The 25899-nt window shown below is 39.8% G+C and overlaps 1 protein-coding gene across 4 annotated transcripts in view; it reads left to right on the top strand.

Annotated features, from left to right (window-relative positions):
• The window catches only part of LRCH1 (leucine rich repeats and calponin homology domain containing 1), a 219495-nt gene extending 196093 nt beyond the window's left edge, over positions 1 to 23402 (top strand). For 2 of the 4 annotated variants that reach the window (XM_010330056.3, XM_003942207.3), the window contains 2 exons: positions 4165 to 4242; positions 20938 to 23402. In XM_010330056.3, coding sequence (XP_010328358.3) covers positions 4165 to 4242; positions 20938 to 21048 — 189 coding nt within the window. In that variant the 3' untranslated portion in view covers positions 21049 to 23402. Of the gene's footprint in view, positions 1 to 4164; positions 4243 to 12064; positions 14316 to 20937 lie in introns of those variants that run through there. The other 2 variants (XM_003942209.3, XM_003942208.3) reach the window with 1 other exon arrangement.
• Positions 23403 to 25899: the final 2497 nt, after the last annotated feature.

Genomic DNA, 25899 nt, shown 5'->3' with positions numbered 1-25899 from the left:
ACTTTAACAATTGATCAGTCCCTGCATGCAAGGACTCATTGGTGATGCTGGGGGAATAGTGGGGAGGGGAACGTGAATGAGACTCCTTAATGCCCCCAAGTCCCCATCTCTGCTGTAGAGGACATAAAGCCTGCACTCAGGGTTCTCCTCCTAGACATCACAGCATGTTGTCAACTAGAAGAGAGCCAGAGTCAGTTTTATGGTTGTTCAGATGAAAGTGGAGGAATCACAGATAAACTTGTCCTTGAAGCCTTCACAGGATTTATACAAATAGAGAAGAAAAGGCTGGGTGAGGTGGCTCATGCCTGTAATCCCAGTACTTTGGGAGGCTGAGACGGGCAGATCACGAGTTCAGGAGTTCAAGACCAGCCTGGCCAAGATAGTGAAACCCCCATCTCTACTAAAACTACAAGAATTAGCCGGGTGCGATAGCAGGTTCCTGTAATCCCAGCTACTCAGGAGGCTGAGACAGGAGAATTGCTTGAGCCTGGGCGGCAGAGGTTGCAGTGAGCCGAGACTGCACCACAGCACTGCAGCCTGGGCGACAGAGTGAGACTCCGTCTCAAAAATGAAACAAACAAAAAACAGAGAAGAAAGAATCTCTGCTCACCCTTTTTGCTGTTTGTTAGGAAAGGCAGAAGAATTTAGGGGTTAAGAATGTAAGGTTTGGATTAAAATTCCAGATCCTTCTAAAAGCTATACAGCTTTGGGCAAGAGATTCATCCTCTCTTTAACTTGATTTGCTCTTTATAATGGAAGTGTTCTTGTGATTATGAAATAAGAAACTCCATGTGATATACACATATATTTAAGCCATTATCATTAGTGTTAATATGGCAAGTCTTCGAAATTTGGAGCTCCATCAACGTGCAATGTTCATAAAATGTGAGAGCGTCTGTGTGCTGGGCTGAAGCTCCTGTGAGGCTCCTCTGTCCTCTCCCGTCCCCAGGAATGCCTCACAGTGGCGTTATTTGTCCTACTTTCTTTTCTCTTGGCAGCAGAAAAAATTAGCTGATGACCTTATTTCACCTGTTTCTTATCGGTCATATTGAACATATTTTTTTTTCTGTCAAAGGTTCAACCACTTTTTTAGCCTCAGAAACATAGTGGGGACCACAAGACCAATTTGTCTTCTTTTACGAATCTACCTCCGGCAGCCTTAATGTAGGACAGTAAGTTCTGGCCTATAATCCAATATGAAACTCTCCAGTGTCTTTTACGAATGAGGTCCAAACTGCCATGAAGTCATCTGAGCCTTGTACCAGATTGTCATTTAATAATTTTTCCCAAATTATGAAAGAGACACCACAGATGCCCTAGCCCTCAGTTTCAGTGTACAGTGATCATTTTACAAGATGTAAGAGGACATTTTGAATTGTATGCCCATTTATGTTTATCTCCGGGAAAAATGCTACATTGTTTTAGAAATCTTTTGGTTTTCATCTTTTTTCTTTTTTTAAATAAAAATTTTAAAAATAAACAATAGGAAACAATGAATGACTGGTAAAAAAGAGAAAATAAAGGAAAGCAAAAGAAAAACAAATCACTTTATTTTCCTACCCCAGTCACTGTCACTATTACCATTATGTCTCCTTTACTATAATCATTTTTTGTAAAATTGTTTTTTAATTGTGAGCTTCTTATATAGACTAGTATTTTTAAAATGTATTATTGAAACCTAAATATTTCCCCATGTCATTAAAATTCTCTCTTATTTTTCTGTTTGTTTGTTTGTTTGGAGACAGAGTCTCCTCTGTCACCCAGGCTGGAGTGCAGTGGCACGATCTTGGCTTACTGCAACCTCTGCCTCCAGGGTTCATGCATGCCTCAACCTCCCGAGTAGCTGGGATTACAGGTGCCCGCCACCACGCCCAGCTAATTTTTGTATTTTTAGTAGAGATGGGATTTTACCATGTTGGCCAGGCTGGTCTCAAACTGCTGATCTCAAGTGATCTGCCCATCTTGGCCTCCCAAAGTGCTAGGATTACAGGTGGGAGCCACGATGCCCAGCCTAAAACTCTTCATAAATACCTATTTGATTAACTATGACATATTTTAGCCTGTTTTATTATATTACAGTTTTCCTTTTTAGAAATGCAATTTGTTTCTAAATGTCCACTTCTATCTAAATGTTCAATTATCAAAAATTCTTCAGCAAGCATCTTGAAGCCCTTTTGGGGCAGGCCCAGCCACGCTGTAGCCATAGAACCTGCTTTCCTTCTCTCTTCTGTGCCGTTGCTATCTTCCCCAGGCTTGGCACATGTATCTCCCTTTGCCTAGAAAGCCATGCCCCACCTACCCCCAAAAATCTCCTTGACCCTTCAGCACCACTAGCTCCCTTTCCTTCTCTGTTTCAGCATTCAGAAGACAAACCATCTCAACCTCTTAGAACTGGGTTTCTTCTTTGTTCATTTTCCCTCACACCAACCCCATCACAACTAAGAACTATCCTGTATTATACTGTACTTTCCTTTAGCTTGCTAATATTTCCAGCTCCAGTACAGCTAAGTGAGCCTGGGGATTTTGTCTTTGTCTCCACAGATGTATCTTTAGCACCAAGTTTACTATCTGACCTGTAGTAAAGCAATCAATGCAATCGTATCTGCCAAGAGCAAAGGCTGAGGGCATCTTTTCTACCAGTATTATCACCAGCAAAACCATTCTAATTCTTCATTCATGAAACTAATATTGTCCATTTTTTATGCCAAACTGAGGGAATATAGTAGTGAACAAAATCGCTATCATTGTCAATATGCTTAGAGACTGTTCCTTAGAAAAATGAATTTCTTCAGTCTCTGACAATTTGATAAGCAAAATACTGGCATCCCAATTGGTATAACTGGTGTAGTTTTTAACTATTGGACCAGTGGTGAGGTTGAAGCTTTAACCATTTTGTTTGCCACAAGTGCTTTTCTACCTGAAGCTAAGTAACAGTCTTAGAAGATGCCCTCCCTCACTCCCAAAAAGGGAGAATTATCTTTCTGTAGCTTGAAACACACTCTCCATTCACTTCTTGGGGCTGACCTACATTTTTGGAATGATGTTGGGCATCTTTGGAGTTTCAGAAAAGACTCACCTGAGTCATAAGTAAATGAATAAAGATAATGGGCCCAAAGGATCAGAAGGTCTCAGCTAGGGTCTCAGCGTGATGAAATGCCTCTTGGCGCCTTCATGTATGAGCCTGCCAGGTCCATGACCTATTCTTCTGTTACCTTCATGTCATGTTCCTCAGGTCTGCTCCTTGTATTTGCACCAGGATTAATGCAGTGATCTTGCCCTAAAACATGCCAGGGGATGGGCAGAACCACGCAAGTGACTGCTGGCGACATTTTTGTAGGGCCCGTGTGAGGGGTGTGACTTCCTCCCTAATCAAGATAGAGAATATTTGTTTAGCCTTCAACCTAAATTGTTTCACAGGGCAACAGGCTTCTTTCTGTTTTGGGCAGGGTTTTTCTTTTCGTATTTAATAAATGCTGTACAAATTAGATTTTGATGATTGTTGCTGTGTGCCCCTATAAGATGGAATCACATCATTCTCCCTATTAGCAGGATAAGGCCAGTCTTTGTCACAGTGGCTCCTCCACCTACATGGTCGGAATCAGTCATGTCTCTTTGCTTTCTTTCCTAAGGACAATAGCGGAGGAATATTCCAATTTAGCAGCAAAGTGCTCAAAATGTCCCATGTAAAAAAACTATAGTATATATGTGATGGGGAAGGTGATGTTTATGGTGTATTTTAGGCGAACTGAAACAGGTTACACAACAATATGATCCCATAAAAACTATATATACGTGTATGTGTGTGTGCATATATATGAACATATGCACACATACATATGTCTGCAGAAAATTTTGCAACATATACATCAGTGTATATACATCATATACATACATCTATATACATATGTAGGCATATATGTATATCTGCGTATGCATACACAAGCACAGTATCTGGAAGAATGAAATCCAAAATATTAACAGTTTTTATCTAAGATGGATATTTCTGGGGTGATATTTTGTTTTCTTCTGCTTGCTTAGGTGTTATTTTCTTTTCCTCCAATAAACACGTATTGCTTGTGCCATTTAGAAAGTTTAAAATTTAACCTGTTATTAAAATGGTTTCTCTTTTAATAATACACGATTTCTGTATATTTGCATTTATAGCCCAAACTCAGCATGGCCAAATGCAGAAGAAACGTGGAAAACTTTCTGGAAGCATGTCGAAAATTAGGAGTGCCAGAGGTAACATCAAACTTACTTCATATAACTGTGTTTTAGTAAAAATGTTATTTACTATATGAATTTGAACCACTGAATCGATGCAAAGCTTTGTACATGCTTTTTCATCTCAGCCTTTATTGAGGAACAATATTGAATAAATTATGTAAATAAATGAACTTTTAATCTAGATTGCTCTATTGCAGTGAAATCAAAATGACTGTATGCAATATGTTCAGTTCTGAGGAAAAAGGGAAATAATTTAAGATGAAGTAAGTGTGAAGTTTTGAACTTGAAAAAGAAAAATTGATCTGTTTGATTCTCTAAGAGCAGAAACTGCTGAGGCCGCAAATGAGCCTTCTCTCAGGTTTCATGGAGTAGAATCTTGGAGCTGATGGTTTTCTTATCCCAGGCTCTTAAGCAAAGACCTACTGATTGATTATCATTCTCTGTAGTTGTATTTTCCTTATGTGGATAAAAATAATAAACATTGGAAATATATTGTTATTATTATCACTAATGATTATCATTAATAACAGCAGTGTTTGTATGTTGCTTTACAGTTTGTTAAATATTTGCATTTCATTTTCTCCTTTAGTTTGCTTTGGGCCCAAAGCTTTTATAACATAAACTGATTTCTTAGGCAGACATAAGGCAATCCACTCAGAATATGGAGTAGCTGTATAAGTTGAGAAGTTTATCATCATTGTGATAAACAGAAATTGACAGAAGTTATGTTTCTTATGATTTCTTCTATCTTAATGCCCCAGGGAGAAAATAATTTTAAAAATACCTGAGATACTGTTTTTGAGTATATGAATTATATTTCAATATAATTCTACTCAGTGATAGGAATTAATTACTGAAATTGACAAAGGCTTTTTCCCTTTTCCCTTTCTCTCTCCATAATTCTCTCTTTTTTTTTTTTTCTTACTTTCTTCCATTCTTTATTCAGCTTGGTGGGATTCAGGGGTGGGGGAGAATGCTAGGCTTCTCATCTTATTTGAGGAAAAGGAGAGCATTATTTAAAAGATCTTTAAGTCAGAGCTGTAGCTATACAAGGATGCTTACAAATTAATATTTTAAAGAGTGTAAATTGTATATGATGGATTGTCTTCGTGATCTATTCTGCTTTAGCAGTGTTATAACCTGCGTGTCTATTGTGTGTGTGCATTTTAATATTGCATATGCATTTCTTGGCTTTGAATATATATGTGAATGCACTTTACATACCTTTTCTAATGATTTGCTTCTGTCATGGGCTACTAAGATTTCCCATGTGCGAATCAGAACTCTCATACCAATCTTCAGATGATAAATTATTCATGTCTGTGCTAGAAAGCACTTCATCAGTAGTTTAGGTCATTAGGTTATGACCTAACTCTCTGTGATTTTTAAAACTCATCAATGCTTTTTGGCTTACAGTGATACAAAATAAAATGGAAATGCCCTTAACCAATTATTGTGAGTAAAGATTGGTAATTAAGATTTCCTTTTAAAGTGAAGAAAAGGAAATCAAATTACCATTAAAATGCAGAGCAAAATTTGTCATAATTTCTGAAGATGCCCCTGGCACTAATGTACAATTTATAATTCCCAAGAAGGTTAAAATACAGGCAGTGAATGATCTTTTTCTGCCAATGTCCCATTTAACTATGTTTAGTATCACTTAGTATATTTTTGGAATTATTTTTAAGGTTTGAGGCGATTTTTTTTTTTGAGATGGAGTCTGGCTCTGTTGCCTGGCCAGGCTGGAGTGCAATGACACAATCTTGGCTCACTGCAACCTTCTGCCTCCCAGATTCAAGCAATTCTCCTGCCTCAGCCTCCCGAGTAGATGGGATTACCAGGCGGGGGTTACCACTTCCAGCTAATTTTTGTATTTTTAGTAGAGATGGGGTTTCACCATGTTGGCCAGGCTGATCTTGAAACTCCAGACCTCAGGTAATCTATCCACCTCAGCCTCTCAAAGTGCTAGGATTACAGGCATGAGCCACCCCGCCTGGCTGAAGTGATTTTCAAGTTTGCCCTTATGTGTGTATATGTGTGTGTTTGTGTATGTATACACATATGTATCTATCTTGATGGATAATCCATTAGCATTTTACTGGTGACTGGAGTTTAAATTCACTGCTGCTAGAAAAAAAAACTATGCTAATAGTTGAACTTCTTTAATGAGAATGTTAAAGTAAGTAAAGAATATTTAGTGACGAATCAGAAATTCCTATTGGAAGGCAATTGGCATCTTCCTGTATAAACAAAACAACATGTTTTCATCTCACAGAGTACATGAGGAAATGTTTTTGTCTAGGAATATGACACTAAGTTGAGGGACCAGATGACTTCCCCACACCCCCTTAGATATTGATACTTCTTCACTACCTAGGAGGGTTGATGTCTGAGTGTATATGTGGTGCAGCACAATCAATGACTTACACTAAAAAGATAATCATATCACGAGACCACTTGCAGAAATTAAAATTAGACATTTTAAAAGACATTTTTAAAGACCTAAAAAAAAGAGAACCTATATCATTACCTTTTCTTCTTGCACCAAGTTTAATATTTGAGTAACAAAATAGTCATCAATTTCCTAGTAGTCAACATAGTAACTTCCCCCTAATTTGCAAGCTTTTTTTACTTCTTTATATATAACTTATCCACACATACACAAGCCACAGAGATCTTGAGTTCTGCATTTTATAAGCTAAATATCTAAGGGACAATGAGAAATCATCCTGTAGATACTAAAAAGTCACGGCTGTGTTCTTAAGCCTAAGATGTATTGTCCTTTGTAATAGAAACACAGTTTGAAACTACAAACCAAAGTCAGAGTCAGAAGTTTGTATAATTTTTTCACATTCATATAGATGCAATACAGTAGCTGAGCAGATTTAGCTAAATTATTACACATAAAGTAATAAAATGGGATGGAAATAATAATAGTAAATTATTTTCTTTAGAAGTCTGCATAAACACAGTCCCAGGCATTTGCTCCAGGGTTGATCAAGGTTCATGACACACTTCTGTGTGCTTCAGCAGCTAGAACCACTCTGTGGTTTCTCTGATATCCAGGCAATGTGTCTATGCAGGTTGTGGCAGTACACTACCTAAATTGGCTGAATAAATAGTAAAGGTTAGTGGGTAAGACTATCCCTCCATGATATTTAAAAGATTTATTATGATATTTTAAGTTGGGGGGTCTCACTATCTTACTCAAACTGATCCTGAACTCCTAGGCTCAAGACACCCTCCTGCCTTGGCCTCCCAAAGTGGTGGGATTATGGACATGAGCTACTGTGCCCAGCCCTTGGTGGCATTTTAAGCCCACTTTTTACAGTAGGGCAGAAAGACAGCAGGTCTGGTGTGGCTTATTCATAGATGCATATTGGCTACATTCAGAATTATAAGCAGCATAAGGTACTAGCCCACATCCCTTTGTGGTGTTGATGCTCAGTGGTTAGACTCTGCAGCTGTCTTCAAAGTCTAGCGCAAGCATCAACTTGGTCTCAAAGACAGGCCTTGGTGCGCTTCCCAATTCTTTGGGGTATATTTTTACCATCACCTGAGAGTCTGACTCCAATTAGGCCTTGACCCCATGAGACTTTTAATGGATACATTGGGGCTTCCTCTGAGTTTTCTGAGTGCTCTTGGAGAGTCCTGACCTCTAACGTCTACATAGCAGATTGGCTACATGTTCACAGTTGGTATAGTTCATGGTTGACTATCGGGGGTTTTCAAATGGATTCAATTTTAGGGCTAATTTAGGGTTCCTCTTAGTATTCTCTCTGGTTGAGAGAAATCTAATTTATAAGGCATCAAAAATATTAGAAAATAGACATTTGGTTCACCAGGGAAATTTCTCTACTGAATTTTAAATTGGTAACTTTGATCTCAAACTTCTGTAAGGCGTGAGGTCCTTAGTTTAGCAGACCTGCCCTCTTTAGATGAGGGAAGTTAGAATAGAAATGCACTCTGTTGTCTAAATGTTCAGTCCTTCATCTTCCTTACTGTTTCCAGAGAAAAGAGAGAGGAGAAGATTCGAGGCAGCAGCTCAGTTGACAGTGGTAGACTCCTTGAAAGCTGAGGGCACCTTCCTGCCTCTCTGGGCAGCTCAGAGTGCTGGAGGGGGCAGAAAGTTTTCATTCCTGCCGGCCACTTGGCATCCTTGAGCTTCTGTGTCAGCCAAAGGGAGTTACAAATAAAACCCTAAAGTACATTCAGACGTTAATGATAATTGTGTTAATATAACTGGAATTATGGCTGAGTTTTCCTTATCCTTAGTAAATTTCATATTTGCATTTTTTGTGTTAAAGGTTGTATGTATGAAAGTCATAATAGTGTTTTCACTTTACACTTGTTGTGAGGGTTTAGGAAACATGTATGTAACTGAAGTTTTTGGTTTTTGAAAGACAATCTACAAATTGAAGCTACATTTCTTTGTTTTAATCTTGAGAACAGGAGAAATAAGTTTCTTATCTTCTCTGAGCCTTATACCTCTCTTTCTTCCCCAAGTCAATGACATTAGTGTTAATTTAAATCATGACTAACACTTTGTGGAAGGATGAGATTCTTGTTACAAGATTTATTTTAATTTTCCATGTATATTGGTTAATTCTGTGGGTGAATAAAGACAGGTTTATTGCTTTATTAACATCAATTTTTTAAAATCATCATTTATTAAAAAGAGCCAATCTAACTCTTTTCTAGCTATAAAAGTTGCAACTAATTTCCAAGCTATTTCTAGCTTTCTCTAAGTCCATAAAATTGGCAATGAGTTGTCATCTATTTGGAGAAGACTGGAAGTCCTTCCTCGCCTCTCTCCTCTCCCTGCCAAATTATACCTCATCGCTGAATTATGGCTTTAAATTTTGCAGAATGACCATGAACATTCTTGTGTTATGATATTTTAGATTACAAAATACTTTGTAAGCATATTGACTTTTTACATTAAAATTATTTAGTTTAATAAAGTAAATATATTCCAAAGTTTGAAACAAAACTTCTTTCTAGGTATGTTTAGCTCTTAGAATTTAGACTGTAGTACACCCTGAACTGCCAGGTCTGTCTGCATTTCTGTTTGTGTCCATAGTCTTTGGGGAACCCGATCCCATAGTAATCTCAGTCACACACTCTGGTGGTGTGCAACCTAAGTGAATCTCTTAACTTCTGGTGATTGTGATTTGTGTTCACTATAATGGGAATCAGCCTCTGCACTTGCCTCTGGGGACTCGAATTAACTGTGTTTACAAACGCCTTACAGTGATTACACATGCTCTGTAAATACACGGTGAAATTTTGCCTCTTTAAATTTCCTTCCTTTTTAGCATTTTCCAATTTTAATTTTCTTTTTTATTTTTCTTTTTTTTTTTTTTTGAGACGGAGTTTCGCTCTTGTTACCCAGGCTGGAGTGCAATGGCGCGATCTCGGCTCACCGCAACCTCTGCCTCCTGGGCTCAGGCAATTCTCCTGCCTCAGCCTCCTAAGTAGCTGGGATGACAGGCACGCGCCACCACGCCCAGCTAGTTTTTTGTATTTTTAGTAGAGACGGGTTTTCACTATGTTGACCAGGATGGTCTCGATCTCTCGACCTCGTGATCCACCTGCCTCGGCCTCCCAAAGTGCTGGGATTACAGGCTGAGCCACCGCGCCCGGCCTCCAATTTTAATTTTCATAAAGAAACAAAGTATAATTTTTATGTCCCTCTCAGTAAGGATACATTTTGGAAATCACAAAGGGCAGAATATCCCAGTCAGAAATTAGCCACTCAGCCCTCATTTGCTTCATGGCTCCATTTGAAGGGCTGAATGTGACTGCTGGCTGTGTGACATAGGGTTGAGTCAGAGAGCAGTTCTCAGATGGCCACAGCAGCTCGCATTCCACACATTCATCACAGTGGTTCAGATTTTTGCTGCCAGACAGTCTTAGATCCATTTCTTTTTCGTTAGAGATCATCATTTAATTTAAATTAACCACTATAAGCGGTGACTCTAGGTCTCACCCACTTTAATTAAGCCCAGAACCTGTGGCATCATGAAATTGTTTCCTGGACGAGAAGAATGGTCTGTGTTGGCTGCCCCATGAGGAGTGTACTACTGAAAACTGCAGAGTTGATCTGACTCTAGTTCTCTGATGGTGCTGCCGGAGAGCAGACCAGACATGTTCCTTAGGGTTCTGGGAAATGTATTGAAATACTTGCTGAAGATAGAATCATTTGCTTTTAACATGAAAATAGCAGTATTGTGAAAATCACATTTCAGTTTGCGTATCAGTCTTCTGTCTTACCGCTGCTTTGCCCAGATTTCACTGGTCAAGCACAACATTGCAATAGAAAATTCTTATTGCAATGGAAACTTTTCTTAGATGTTTCCTCATCTATGAATCCATGAGCAGCATCTGTCTCCCAGTGAATTCCAATTTATATGTAGCTGTTTTAATTCTTGGGAGAACTCTTCGCAGTGGTAGCTTGATTTCTCCAGATTCACTGGGAAAAGATGCAACATCTGAATACATACAACATGATTTATCAATCTTAACAATGTGTTGTTAAGAGTATCTCTAACTACATTAATAAAATTAGAATGTTTTTAATCTTATTCAACCAACCTAATTTTGTAGTATTCCTACTTAACTGAGGGTATCATGCTAACTTCAGAGGACACAAGTGAGGCAAACTTCTCGCTTAGAATTATCTTCCAGTAGCTCCATGATTTATCTGCTTAACAATGAGGCTAAAATAAAGGACAGAATTGTAGCGAAGTATGTAAAATATATATAACATGTATCTTGAATGCCTCACCTAATTTGGAAATAAAGCTGCATTTATGAAATAGATCACAAATATTTTCAATCTTTGTTTAATTCGGAAACAAAACCACAGCTTTTCTTGCTTGCTAACATATCAAGTATAATTTTAAACTGTGTTAATTTTAAACTGTGGCCATTTCCAGTTAAGAAATTCAGCGTAGGAGACAGTTGTTTGCTTTCTGACAGCAATAGGCTGCTGGAAGTCAGCTCAGAAAACTGAACCTCTTAGTTTGCATTTAGCTGAAAAACAGGTGTTCTGCTTCCTTACATGGTAACTATTGAGTAGACAAAACACAGACGCCTTTTCCCCCTGCCCCAATATACCTGTTTGGTAGTGAAGGAATTTACATAAGAACTCCCTGTGGGGGTGTGCTTTACTCTCTACTCTCAACACACATCCCAGAAGCCTCCTCTACACTTTTGGTTAATGTTGCAAAAATATGAAATGTAACATACTTTGACACATGTAGGTACATACTTAGAACTAGCATTCCCTGGAGTTCATCAACAAGCCTAAAATGAAAAAAAATCAGATGTGTGTGTTAACTTTCAGAGAGAACTACTTTATATTCCAAGTCTACAAGACCAGGGTAAAAGATGCAGGAAGAGAACGGAGAGGAGGGGTGGGGATTAAATTTTAAACTTTACCGTTTTTCCTTTAGTAAGGTTAAGTTCTGGCTGTCCCAAGTGAAAATCTCTTCCTTTTTATGCCACTGGTGAGCACGTGATGCCTTGAGCATTCGAACTGTGTGAATGGCAGAATGATGTATAAATCTCAGATCATGCCGTTCCTCCATGGTGAGACTGTGGGTGAAGGATTTCTTTGACCCCTTGGCACGAAATAAGTATTCCACTCTTCTACTATTACGATGGATTAAAAAAAATCTTTGGTGATGAAAGGGTCTTAACTGCTTGAAATAAGGAGTTACTCCTGCCATTGCTAGTAACCAAAAATGTGTGCTTCTTTCTAGCTGTTCCTCCGTGTATTTTTAATTGTATGCACTGTCTCTTTCTGTTCTAACGGCTGCCCTCGGAATAGGCTGACCTCTGCTCTCCGTGTGACATCCTGCAGTTGGATTTTCGTCACATTCGAAAGACTGTTGACACTCTGCTGGCACTCGGGGAGAAAGCCCCACCACCAACTTCTGCCCTCCGCTCCAGGGACCTTATAGGCTTCTGTCTTGTCCATATTCTCTTTATAGTGCTGGTCTATATCACTTACCACTGGAACGCTCTGTCCGCCTAACGTCTGCACGTGCATCCAAACGCTGTTCTCTGTCACCCTCAACCTTTGCAGGGTCCTTCCTCCCTTTAAGCCTTTGCCTTGCCAACTCCCATCCCTGTCACATCTTCAGTAATCTCTCGAGTTTTAAAGCTGAATGTTACCAAATCAGATTTTCCAGAAGCACAAACTTTGTAGATACAGTTTAGTATCATTTCTCTCACTGAAAAACAACAGCTGCAAAGTGTATGCACACCGCATGCGTCCTCATCCACATGGTGCCAGCAGCAGTGCCACGCAGATCCTCCTCTCCCTCCCAGTGAGCTGCTGCCCTGGGCAGAGGGGAGGAGGATTCCAGGACAGGAGTGTCCAGCACAGGGATTTAGCATATGGACGTCTTTCGTCTGGGTCGGTGTTGAGCTAGAATTCTAATTCTGGACTGGGCAATTGAGCTGTATAGGGGCCACCTTGCAGGGGGACAGAAAACCAACATTTTGGCCCAATTTAAACTATACAGAGTTTTAATAATACCACTATGGACCAAGTTGAATATACTATCTGGAGGTGTACATGTACTTGTACTGCCTTGATGGCCATTCGACTGGATTCCTCCTGGTTTCCTGAAAAGGGAGCTGCGAAGGACACTGGGCAATGTTTCTGCCCACTTCCACCCTGGCAGACCCATCTGCCTTATGCAGAAGGGCACTCCAGGAAAGGAGGTATCATTGCTATTAGAGCCTGACGTGGAGGAATCGCTTAAGCACCAATTTTTTTCTGCTTAACTCCTTGTTAGGTCTACTCTTGAGGCTCTTAGAAAAGCAGTTTCCAGAAGGATTTCTATTTTTGTACAGTGGAACAGATTGTTGCTTTTTTGCCATATCACCTAATAACTGCAGGTCCAGAATGTGATGGATTTGACTGTATTCATTTTCAAATAAAGCCATGGATCATGGAACATTCTTGGTCCTGGGACTTGGGTTACAATGGCGGGAATCAATAAGATTACTCTCATTTTAGAAGAATGTAGTTTCTCTAATTATTTGAAATGTTCATTTAGCCTTTGATTTTCAGTGACATTATCTAGCAAACTGCTTTATTTTTAAGTCAGCTCAAAGGATTATATAGTAACTATATCTGTATTTGGAGCAATGTGATCAGTTTGCATTTAAAAGGAAAAAAAAGAATTTTATCTTAGCCAAAACATCCCTGGATTCAGGGGTGTCTTTGTATAATATGAGAAGGCCTTGTTCCAAAGTCAAGGCAGCCTCCTTATTTTACGTGCTGTTTGCCAAATCCTGTTTCTTAGCTTGGGGAGGTGACGGAGCTAGCTTCCTCAAAATAAATTTCTAGTTTATTAAGATGCTAACAGCCCCCATAGATGGCTACTAAGAAGAAAATCTTATTTTTCTGAACATTTTCATGAATCCAGGGGACTTGAGAATGTGGAAGACCCACATAGTTAGAAGCATATATTTATAAAGATTCCTTGCTGCTAAGTCAGATCAGATTTGCTAATGGGAAACATTCTTTACATGATAATATCTTGAGTTAATGTGAGCTTTTTCATCCTGACTTTGTGTTGATTGGTGAAATACAGGGTATACGGAAGTTATCTAATTAACCTCAGTTGTGTATGAATAACCCACAGATGTACTGAATTACTTTTGGTGCTATCTTGTACTCTTCAATCTGTAACACAATAAAATCCCTTTGTACAATGTCTGATGAGCACCCTGAGCCATAAATTGCTTAATAAACACATTTTGGGTGATTATTCCAAGTTTTTATCTGCCCATTGATACTTGTATTCATGAGCTCTCAGCATTCCCATCCGGCTCTGCAGTGCATTGAGAGCACTGCGTTAGAGGTCACCACTCTGGTGGTTTTTCCCTTCTTTCTGGGAAGAAAATGGGGAAAAAAGAGAAAACGTACTGGGTTGCCACCTTAAAGAAAATAATATCAATAAAAACTGAGTAGGACGCTCATGTAAGAATAGATTTAATTTTCAGTGTTGACATAGTTCAATTAAAACATGCTAAAGACAAATTAAAAGACATTTATATTTTAATTCTGGCATCCAAAGTGTTCTTTGGACGCACTTTGACTTTTTTGTGTCATTAATCTGTATTCTAATGTGCTGCACTTCTTGGGATTTATTGGATGATATTTTTTCATTAGTAGTTTGGTAACTAGCAGAACACAATTAATTTAGCCCTTTAGGCAAAAGTCTGAATGAACTGTTCTGCCCATTGCCAAGCCATTAATTTCTAATCAGAATATTAAGCTTCTCTGTGGTTTTTCTCCAAGGTACTCATGTACTAGTCCATATGCTAATTGGACGTCTGCTGATGCCTGCCCTTGCAGCCTGACTGGGGATATCTAGCTGACCACCTTAGAGTCTGAGAAGTAGTCAGGGATGTAACTGAGTGGTTTATTGTGCGTACTAAATCTCCTCCTTCTCACAAGAAAGACCATTTTTTCAGTACTCCCTTCCAATGTCAGACAAAAGGAGCCCAGTATCTATTCCCATTTTCCTTTAGAAATAGCCATTTGTATTCTCTTTCTCCAGTTTCTCCAACTGGTGGCAACTCTCTGCTGAGTGTCAGGATTTCCAAAATTTGTAACACCTAATTTCTAAATGTTTTTTCTATTTATGCTTTTCTGGTTTGTTATTTTTAGGGAAAGACACTTATAAAATGGGGCTGGTGGGAAAGGGCCCAGCAGAACTAAAATGTATGACAACTGAGTATAAATTTCATCAATGAGAGTAGATCAATAAAGACACTTGAGATCCTGCTGCTCTTTGTTTGTACAAAATTAAAACTAGTGTGTAGGGGGTTGGGTTATCTCTCGAAAATTTATGTAGATCCCTGATTGAGTCTTAAGGACAAAGGGTGTTTTTCCTTTACCTATGGGGAAAAAGTAGGGATGACATTTTACAGTTCTAGGAAACTGAAAGTTGTTTTGGATTAGGTGAAAAATACTTTAACATGATTTTATTTCTGAAGACTTGGTTTTTAAAAATTAGGCTTCAGATTTCAAAATTAGTTCTCAATAAACAATTTGGTATATAGAATGTGCCCTTTTCTTTCTTCTTTAAAATGATCCGAGTCTAGTTTCCTGGCTTTTCACTGCAACTTGTTCATTTTTGTGTTCATTCATTCATTCCATAAATATTGAATGAGCAATCTCTGCAAGGCCCTGGGGATAAAACATCACCATGACACATGGCTTGGTCCTCAAAAACCTTACACTCTGTACCAGGAGTCGGCAAGCTTCTTTTGTAAAGGACCTCAAAGTAAACATTTTAGGCTTCTTAGGCTATGCGGATTCTGTTGGAACTACCCAATTCTGCTTATGTAGCATAAATGCAACCATAGATGATACATGAAAAATGGGTGTGGCTGTGTGCCAGGAAAACTTTATTTACCAAAACCAGCTGCAGGCCATCATTTGCCAACTCTTGATCTAGTGGGTCCTTAGACAAGTACAGAGGAACTCAACTGATCCAAGTACCTGTGGTAGAACGGGTACAGGATTCTGGAAAAGACACCTGACCCTGATGGGGAATAGGTGACCACGAACACACCCTGGGATGGTGGTGTTTCCACTGAGACAATAAATGTGCAGGAATAGCCAGGTGAAGTGGGGAGGAGAGAGGGAATAGGGTTGAGGCATATGTGTGTGTAGCGAATGAAATGTCCTAGAGAGAGGAAGGACTAGAAGGTAGCATGGTTGCAAAGTAAATAATCCAGGAAGGAGCAACAAGAAATCTCTGTAAAATGTTGAATAGTCTCCATTTCACACTGAAAAAACTGACGCAGGAACTTAAAGCTCTCATACGTTAAAATAATGCATAGATAGTTTTAAGGCTCAAACAATGTGGTGCCAGGACATTATATATAAGCAGCAGCCTGAACAAAATGAAACATGCTGGTGTGGATGATGCCATTTTAGGCTAGTGGATGGCTTGGAAGTAAGTGTGTGTCTCTTTGGGAGCATAAGAAACTATAGAAGGGAGAGCCAGGCAGTGCCAGCTCATCCTGTTCCCACCAGGTGTTTTCTGCCAGGACAAGATGAGCTAAGTGGCAGAGCCAACCCTGACACTGAGTTGAGGGTTTGCTGGTCCCACCTGACATTGAAATTGATGAGACTTGCCATGAAAAAACTCCAGGCGCCAAGGGACTTCTTCCTATATCATGACCACAGACCTAACATGTTCACCCATTAAGTAAGGGATTTATGGGAAGAGGCATAGTGTTGTGGGAAGAGCCCTGGCTCTAAGACACATGTGGCTCAAAGCTCAGTTCCAGGACTTACCAGCTGTTTAATGTACAAAGTTACTTGAACTCTCTCTCTGTCTCAGTTTTCTCATCTGTGAAAGGGAGACACTGATGTCTGTCTTGCAGGGTTATCATAAAGAAATCACCAGTGCAGAGCTGTAGTGTTGGTGCCCAGCATGTAGAAGTTAGCCCAGAAGTTTTTCAAAGTTCGCATGTAGTCTTTATGGCTTGCCGTCTTTTCCAACCTCATTTGCTGTGGCTCAGAAGGATGGATGAGGGGATGTGGGTGAAGCTAATAGATTCTACCATTGGAGAAGTAACTTGAAGCATGAGTTCTTCAAAGGGAGTCAGAAGCATTGTTTTTTTGCAGGAGATTACTTCATGACTCCACTTGCTACTTTAAAAAGAAACACAACAGAAAAAGCCCATGGACAAACTAAGAGTCCGCTGTCACCTTCTCAAAAAAAAAAAAAAAAAAAAAAAATCTCTGGGATCCTATAACAGTGCAACTTAAATTCATTTCAAGTCCATGTAAAGGTACAGCTGTCTCTGCCCTAAGTCCATGATGAACAAGGGGCCTGCTGGAAGGGCCGCTTTATCTGCCTGATCCTTAGAGGGCCCTTCTCTTCTGGATCATTCCTCATCTGGCTGTAAATCTACCATGATTCCTTCCTAATTCCAGCTTCTGTGCACACTTCAAGGAGTCCCCGCTCTGTGGGAGATGCAGTGTCCCAACTGGTGTGATGGCAAATGGCCCAGACCCCTTTCTTGGGACGCCTCCTCTTTGGAAGCGTCCCCTTGGCCATCTGTCCAACCAGCACCTCAGGGTGTAATTCCTCCTGGAATCTTCATTCCAGTCCTGTGATCAAATAGCCAGAACACCCACGCTTGTGTCAGACTTCTGTTTTCCTGTGCAAGTCTTCTTACATCCCTCCAGACTCAGCAAAGTCATCCGAGGGCGCCTCTGGGCTTCCTCTGGGGGTCTGAAAAGAGGCAGGAAGAATTCAAGTCATACCTTTTTATGTCTTCTGTTTACTCCTCATCACTAGCCATAGAAACAGGAGGGAGGATCTCAGACTCTGTACCTGGCTTGGAGTGTGGAGATCGGGAAGGCAAGAAATGCCACTTGAAAAAACACAGGCCTGGGAAAGAGGGTGCCCTTCACCTAACTCAGTCTGTGAAGTATCCCAATGTCCTGTTGGCAGGAGGCTAAGGCCTCAATACCTTCCTATCCCTATTTCTCTGGAGCCCCCAGCCTTTCCCTCGCATGCTCTTCAGCTTAGAACCCTGCAGGCCACTGGAGCCACTGCTCTTCAGGCACTGGGGTCAGTCCCTCACTGGAGGACACATGCCATTCTTCTTTCAGAACATAGGATAGGACCCCTTGCTCCATATAAGCTGCATTGTTCACAGAGATTAGGCTCTATAGAAATATCAGTGCTAGAATTCAGGCACATTCTAGACTGCACGTAACTAAACACAGGTTGAAAGCAAAATGTCTTGCTGCCCTGCCTTGCGCAAATCCCTCATTTAAAAATTTCTATTCACATTCCTTGTTCAGTGTTCTATTGATTTCTTAGTGTTTTTCCTACTGAATTGTTGAGCTTATGTATCATATAAAACCCTTTGTAATTTTTTTTTTGAGATGGGTATTGCTCTATTGCCCAGGCTGGAGTGCAGTGGCACAGTCATAGCTCACTACAGCCTCAAATTCCTGAGCTCAAGTGAACCTCCCACCTCAGCCTCTCAGGTAGCTGGGACTACAGATGCCCACCACCATGCCCAGCTAATTTTCTTTCTTTTTCTTTTTTTTTTTGGAGACGTGGGGATCTCACTATGGTGACCAGGCCACACACATTGTCCCCTTTGTAATTTGTAATTTGTAATTTGATGCAGATGCTTTTTTTGCTTCGTGTTATTTATCTTCTCATTAATCAGATTTGTTTTTTTTAAAACATATGGAAACTTTAAATATTTAGGTAATCAATTGTTTTGCTCTTTTCCTTTGTGACTTTTTAATAATCCTTTTTTAGATTAGAAAATCTTTCCCCATCCATTTATCGGAAAAAAGTATTAAATATTCACCTTTATGTTATTGGGAGGGGAGTATTTGATTTTTTTTTAAACATCCAACTCTTCATTTCAAATTGATTTTAACATATGGTATGAAGTGAAGACTTATTTTCCCCAAGTAATACCTGGCACCAGCAACTTAACTGTCCTTAGCAGCCATTTACAGTTTCCAGCAAAGCCAGATGTCAACTTGGGTGCTATCAGAGCCAACAGAATGAGGAAGACACACATCTTTGCCCTTGTGGAACCTGTCTTAACAATGAAATGCCAGATTCACGTAATTTCACAAGCCCGTGGCAGATGGTGCCAGGGAAGGCTGGATACTGTCATCTGGCCACAGATGTCCCTCACCATGCCACAGAAGGAGGCACCATCACTAAAAGCCTGGCTCACTGTCCACAACTCAGACAGAACTTCCCCATACTTTCTCAGGTTGACACTTGGCTAATAAATTGGCAGGCAGCATAAACTTGCATGTTCACTTGATATGACATAGACAAGATAATCCTAGTTTGATGCACAGCAGTGACGTGAAGTCACAGTTAAGATTGTTCTTTAAAGAATCAACTGTCTTCTGTTGACATGGGGCCATCTCCTAAGGCCTACATCAAAGTCTGAGGGTTTCTGAATTTGCCACAAGGTAGGAAAGGGTAAAAAGTAGATACAGTAAGATGGTGAGAGAGTAAGAGCCACTGACATTTGAGACAGTGGAGCAAGTTATTGGAGATGTCATGGCATATCCTTGGAAAGTCTTTTAAGCTAAGAGTGCCTGTGTCTCTGGTAATTTTTGGAGAGTTCTGCATTGAGGCAGCAAGAAGATGTAGTTCCTCAAACAAGGGTCGTGTGGAAGGAAGCCCTTCTGTGCAGGGTACACCAAATAGCTTCCTGCTGAACAGTGACTTCATCACCTAGGGCTGGATGCAGATCCCGCTTAAATTCTCCTTAAATACGCTATTCAACCTTAAAAAGAAGGAAATCCTGTCATTTGCATCATGGTTGAACCTAGAGAATATTATACTAAGTAAAATAAGCCAGACACTGAAGGACAAATACTGCCTGACCTCACTCATATGTGGAATCTAAAAGAGCTGAATTCACAAAAGCAGAGAATAGAATGGTGGAGACCAGGGGTTGGGTGGGGAGGTGGGGGAATAGGAAGATATTGATCAAAGGATACAAAGTGGTGACTATAGTTAATTATAATGTATTTTATACTTGGAAATTGATAAAAGACTAGATTTTAAGTGTTCTTACCACCAAAAAATAGTATCAGAGGTAATAGATATGATAATTAGCTTGACTGAGTCATTCCACAATGTATGCTTTTATCAAAATATCATGTTGGACACCGTAAAAATATATATGTATATATATATATATATATATATATATATATATGTATATATATATATATATATATATAACCTGTCAATGGAAGACAAGAGAAAGTGAACACTGGGCTGTGGAAAACACTGCCAAGTAGATAAGAGAATATTTGCTGTGGAGTCTTTTCCCAGCCAAGGAGACACACCCTGGAAGAAGACTGATTCCCTTGAATGATATCAGACCAGGGTGAAATAACATAGGTGGAAAATTATTTCATTGTGTTATTCTGTAAACTGGTTTGTGGACCATGAAAGGTTCTACACACAAGAATTGACTCACCTTTATTGTTTTTCTTAAATAGTATGTCCTGGACATTTCCCAACAGCAAAAATGCAACATGAGAGAGTAGCAGGACATTTGCGTCTTGACAGTTTTATGAAAGAGTCTTAAAAGAGAGGCTATTGAGGGCCGTAGTTTTAATTACACATTGATAAAGACCGTTCATAAACCATGAAGAAAGGCTGCCAGTCTACCAACTTGCCTACATTCCAGAGATCACAGGAAGTAAAATGAACTAAATGAAGGTCTATGATCAGTATGACGATATTTGGTCAGTACAAATGAATTTCTGAGTGCCTTTAAATGTGTGAGGGGCTATTTGCAATTTTGCTTTATAAGAATAGAAGCTATTATATTCTTGGTGTGTGCTCTCTGACCGATTGTAGTTCAGTTATTTAATGTAATACTTTCTTAAATATTTAGATCTGCAGACTTCATGATGATGAGGAGCCTTTTTGAAACAATCTGCATGTATGAAAAATCAGTATTTTCTCTGCAAACACAGAAAAGGTCTTTGCAGTGGGTTGAAAGCAAAGGAAAGAGCCAGGCTGAGGTGATCAAACAGGCATACTACAGCATGTTCAACTTAATTTTCATCAGCGATGTAGCAGGATTTTACGTGAGAGTACGATCATCTAAAAATTGATGTTTTATTCTTTTTCCTTTTAGGAAAAGCTATGTCTACCCCACCACATCCTTGAAGAGAAAGGCCTAGTCAAAGTGGGCATTACCATTCAAGCATTACTAGACATCACCGTAACAAAGGCTCTATTCACATGAAACTACCCCTTCTGCATTGGGGGCTCAGACTCTGCTCTCATTCAGGATCCTGAACTCTGCTCCAGGCACCTGTTCAACCCTCTCTCCCACCCACTGCCTGTCACTTCACTGACTCCAGTTACCTTGAAACGATTTTCAGTCTAAGGAGGATTTTCTACCTTTCAGAGCCGACCTCCGACATTAAGACTTGACAGGTATTTGTCTTGAAACCAGAGAGGGAGCTGGAGAAAAGAAACTGAGCAGCACATCAATGCCTTTTCCACCCTCCTTCATCCTTCCCACACTCACCGACTGCCATTACCAAAATGCCAAGCACAACCGTTTCGTAGCAAGACACGTTCATTGGATTAAAACCAAACTCATTTTAGTGGGCGGGGAGGGGGGGGTTCACAATCAGGTTTTTCACCACCAAATTTTTCAAGAAGTTTCTTGAGACCATTGCCTTTTAAAAAAACTATTTTCAACATACAAAATATTTATATAAATATTATTTATTAGTGAGTTGTTATTCATCCTTTGGATGCAAATTGTAAATTAGGAAACTATTTTATTACTGCTTTTTTGTGGTTAAACACTTTATTTTAATATTATAAATATTGAGTTATTTTCTAGCCTCTTTGGTGTGCGGTAGGTTAGGTCTCAGTCATCACGTTTCTGGTGTATATGATTCAAAAAAAAAAAAAAAGCAAAACACAGGTGCTTTTGGGATACAACTTTTCTGGGGAGGCATTATTGACACTTTGGTTTGTGGAACGTTGGTCTTATTTCTATTTCTGCATTCCATCCAGTTTCCTACATTCCAGCAGCCCTTCTGTCCCCCACTATAATGAACTGACTAAAATCAAGAGAGCACCCCAAAGTTCGTTGTAAATAGCTGTGATGGAAAAAAAAAAGACATATTAAACTTGAAGATAAAATGTGAACAATTATTTTTCGGATTCATACTTCTTTTGCTATGCACAAAACATTCACATTTTAACACAAAGAAATACTAAGTGTTAGCATCATGTGTCTTGAAGTATACTTTTGCACTGTAACTGGGGTTACATTAAAGAGCCTAGCACCAAAGGTAGATGGTGAGGAAGTGGTATAGGAAAGTGAAGATGATAAAAAGTGGATTGTTGAACCAAAAAGGGTTTGAAGGGAAGCTTCGACTGAGTATCAGAAATGACATAAGCCACACAGGACCTGAATCAGGACACCAGCACTTCTTACAACTGCCAGTTTTAAAAAAGGAAATGATTCTGAGATGTGCTCATTTTATTTTAATTTAGTTGGTGGTTTTCCAAGTAGTCCATAAAATCCTGCAGGATTCACGGTCTCTGGTGTGAAACCTCAGAAGTGAGTCATTGTGAGCCGGTGGGCAGCTACATGCACCATCCAGGCAGGTTAAGGGGAGGGTGCAGAAAGTGGAGTTTGTGAGGCTGAGCGGCTGAGGAGGGAGCAAGCGCAAAAAGATGGGGCTAAAGGAGAACCAGCCAAGGAATGGAACCGGGCTGGGGTCAGATTCACAGAGGGCTTCACGGAACACGGCAGCCTTCTGCAGGCACTTGCACTGTGCGCCCGTGCTGCTGTCACAGATGTCCCAGTAATTCACCTTTCTAGGTCTTGTGAATGCTGACTGCACTTTTACCTCCTTGAAAAGCCATTAGAAAGTTTTTAGGGCAGCAGCAGCCATAGTTTGAAAAACAAATATAGAGGGGGACGCAAAAGAAAAGACACCAGGAGGATTGAGCGTGCATTCAGCACAGACCGACATCAACCAAGTCAACGGCTGCCCTCCACTCTTGGGAAGATGGGGGGGATTCTGAAAATGGAAATTTGGATTGGCAGCTAGCGGTTATTTCCTATCAGATGTACTGTGCACTTTAACCTAACTTAAAATGTATTTTAATATTTTTCTGTACTGCACAAATACCTGTTTTGTCAAATAGCATAATGATGTAAAGAAGAAAGACATTTTGGACGAAGAGTGTGTACCATTTAAGCAACATTCAAAGGTTGACTATATAAGCAGGAATTTAGCCTACTGCGCCTTCACAGGCATTCAGAATGTGGGGTCCTGAAATATTTTTTTACATGTATATATGGAAGCATGAAGCTCTGTAATCATTGTTGAGGTTTTTTTTCCAAATTAAAGTATTTCTTTTGATATTAATTTTTTTTTTATTTTCTTGAAGTTGGCTGTGTAATGTAAATGGCTTCAGTCTTTTGTAAAATTGCTTTCCCCCCCTTTAAATACAGTCCTTGTATGGCTAAGATGTCTTCAAGATCCTTGTACACTGTTTATATGTGCAATAAAATGCATGGCCAGCTGACAGTATCATAAATGGACAGAATTCATATAGTGCAAATATCCTTCATTTTATTATTTTGCAGCCATTAAAACTTTGGATGTACAAACCACCTTGTGATTAACTTACCCAGCAAAAAGGTTGACTTTGGTCTCACACACACACACACACACACACACACACACATCATAAGGTGTCATTGCTGAAACAGATTGTGGCAACCATGTAATGTGTATATATGTGTGTGTGCACATAATATGTGTATATTTTATGTATGTATGTGTGTGTATAAAATCTGGAGGAAAAGTATATAGTAATACATCACATAGCAACAGGGATATATCTGAGAAATGTGTCATTAAGTGATTTCATCATTGTGCAAACATCATAGAGTGTACTTACACACTTAGTAGTATAGCCTACTACACACCTAGGCTTGTGTGACCTATTGCTGCCAGGACACAAACCTGCACAGCACAATGCTGTACTGAATAATGTAGGCTGTTGTAACACAATGGTAAGTATTTGTGTATCTAAACATAGTTAAGCATAGGAAAGGTACAGTAAAAATACAGTATATAATCTCAGGAGACCACGGTAGTATATTTAGTTCATCATTGACTGATATGTTGTTATGTGATGCATGACTGTATATTCACGTATAGCTATCAGAAGAATGACTATCCATTTATCTGTCATTACACACACGCACACACCACACACCACACACCACACACACACACACACACACACCCCTCAAGATACTCTTATTTTTCTCCCAGGCTAAAATTTGTAGCATAACATAACAGAAAAAGCAAATTTGCTATGGTGGGTTTGGGGTTCAGGGGGAGGCATGGCTTCAGGACCCTGATCAGTTTTTTGGGCCTTTTAGAACACTTAAGCTTCCTTGGCCCATATTGTGAAAACCACGGGCTCTGGGCCTCCCTCCTCAGCTGCGATATCTGACACCCAGAGAATGAAATGGTTGCCTCGATGTCTCCACTAGATCTGGGCCAGTTTTGTTTCTCCCAGATGGCTAGCCTCCCTTTGGTAGAGAACAGCTGCTTTGAGAAAGTCGCGTGAAAATAGTAACAGATCACTTCTACCTTCTCACCCCACCCCACATAAAATACGCACAGATCTAATATCGCTTGCCTGAGCAGGGCTGCAGGGAGCAGTGTCAGGGCCTCTGCATTTAAGATCCTCATTTACTGAGTCAAGTCACTCTATGCACAGCCCACGGCGTTTTCTTGTGAGGTGCTGCAACTGTGCCGAATCCCAAACTCTTAGTCGTCTCTCTGTGAACTGCAGAACTGCAGCTCTTCACAGACACTTTCCATCTTAAACTTGCTGGAGCAACTGGAAATGTGTAATTTATTGAGTAGCTACTGGGGTCCAGTGTTACATCTCAATTGTGTGTCCCATTAGAACAAGCCTGCTTGTCTATTTTGTTCTTTGCTGACTCCAGTGCCTACAACAGTGCAGTAGTGTCTACTGAAGAGGCGAATTAAACTTTACTTACATTAGCTCAGAAACTTACGTATCCCTGAAAGGAAGAGATTTGTAATGGACACCAAGGGACTGCTCACCTCTTACCACATACTCCTAAAGGAGTAGGAACTACACCTGCCTCATATACTACAAGAGTTTGTGCCTCTTACATAGCGCTGGCCACCTGGCTATGGCTCATCCATTCGGGAGCTTCACTTTCCTCACAAGTGATTTCTAAGTCTCTTCCTTGGGATTGTAATTCTTTTCCGGGTGACTGAAGACAGAAGACATAAAACCTAGAAAAGACCTAGGGATAAACTGGCCTACAGAAAGACAAAGGGACAAGAGACAGCGAACAAAACGCTGATGTTTGCATTCCTGGGTCCAGTAGGAAAGGAAGCCTGTATCTCTGAAGCCCGGGTAGGTAAATCTTCCACGAGGACTTCCAAGAGGCTACAACGTTTGCATAAAATCAATTTCAGCTGGGCTTCTATCGTCTCTAATTCAGAATGCAAGCGAATGAGGAGAAGCCGAGACTCAGTTGTTCAGGTAAGTTGTCGAAGGTCACAGCAGGTAAGAAAGCAGGTCAGATGGTGTACCCTCACCGTACAGAAGGGCTTCCTAGCAGAGTTGACTCAATTGGAGTTTCTAAAGTTAAAAAAAAATTCCTGGGCAATTATTAGAATGTTTCAACATAGAAAAGCAAGCATATTCACATGCTAAAACCTGATCAGCAGAGTCTACCTGGGCTAGTTTGAACCTAAGACACACCGAGGCCAAACCACAAAGAGCAGGAAAAAAGGGATTTACTGAAGAAGCCTCTAGTTTCGTTGCCATTTGTCTCCTTGAATTTAATTAAATATTACTATGTTGTTGGTTTACTCTGGAATTTTTCTCCCTGTTTATTAAAGTGATACATTTTAACATAGAAACTTCGGCAGGTATAAAAGAAGTTGGGGGAAATTACCCAGTATTCCACCTTAAAGAGAACGATTAAAACTTTGAGATAATTTCTTTGAGACATTCTTATACGTTGTACATACTGCAACTTTACATATCAACTTTT

This window comes from Saimiri boliviensis, chromosome 16, assembly GCF_048565385.1.
Source record: "Saimiri boliviensis isolate mSaiBol1 chromosome 16, mSaiBol1.pri, whole genome shotgun sequence".
NCBI classification, from domain to species: Eukaryota; Metazoa; Chordata; class Mammalia; order Primates; family Cebidae; genus Saimiri; species Saimiri boliviensis.
This window is presented reverse-complemented; position numbering and strand designations above follow the sequence as displayed.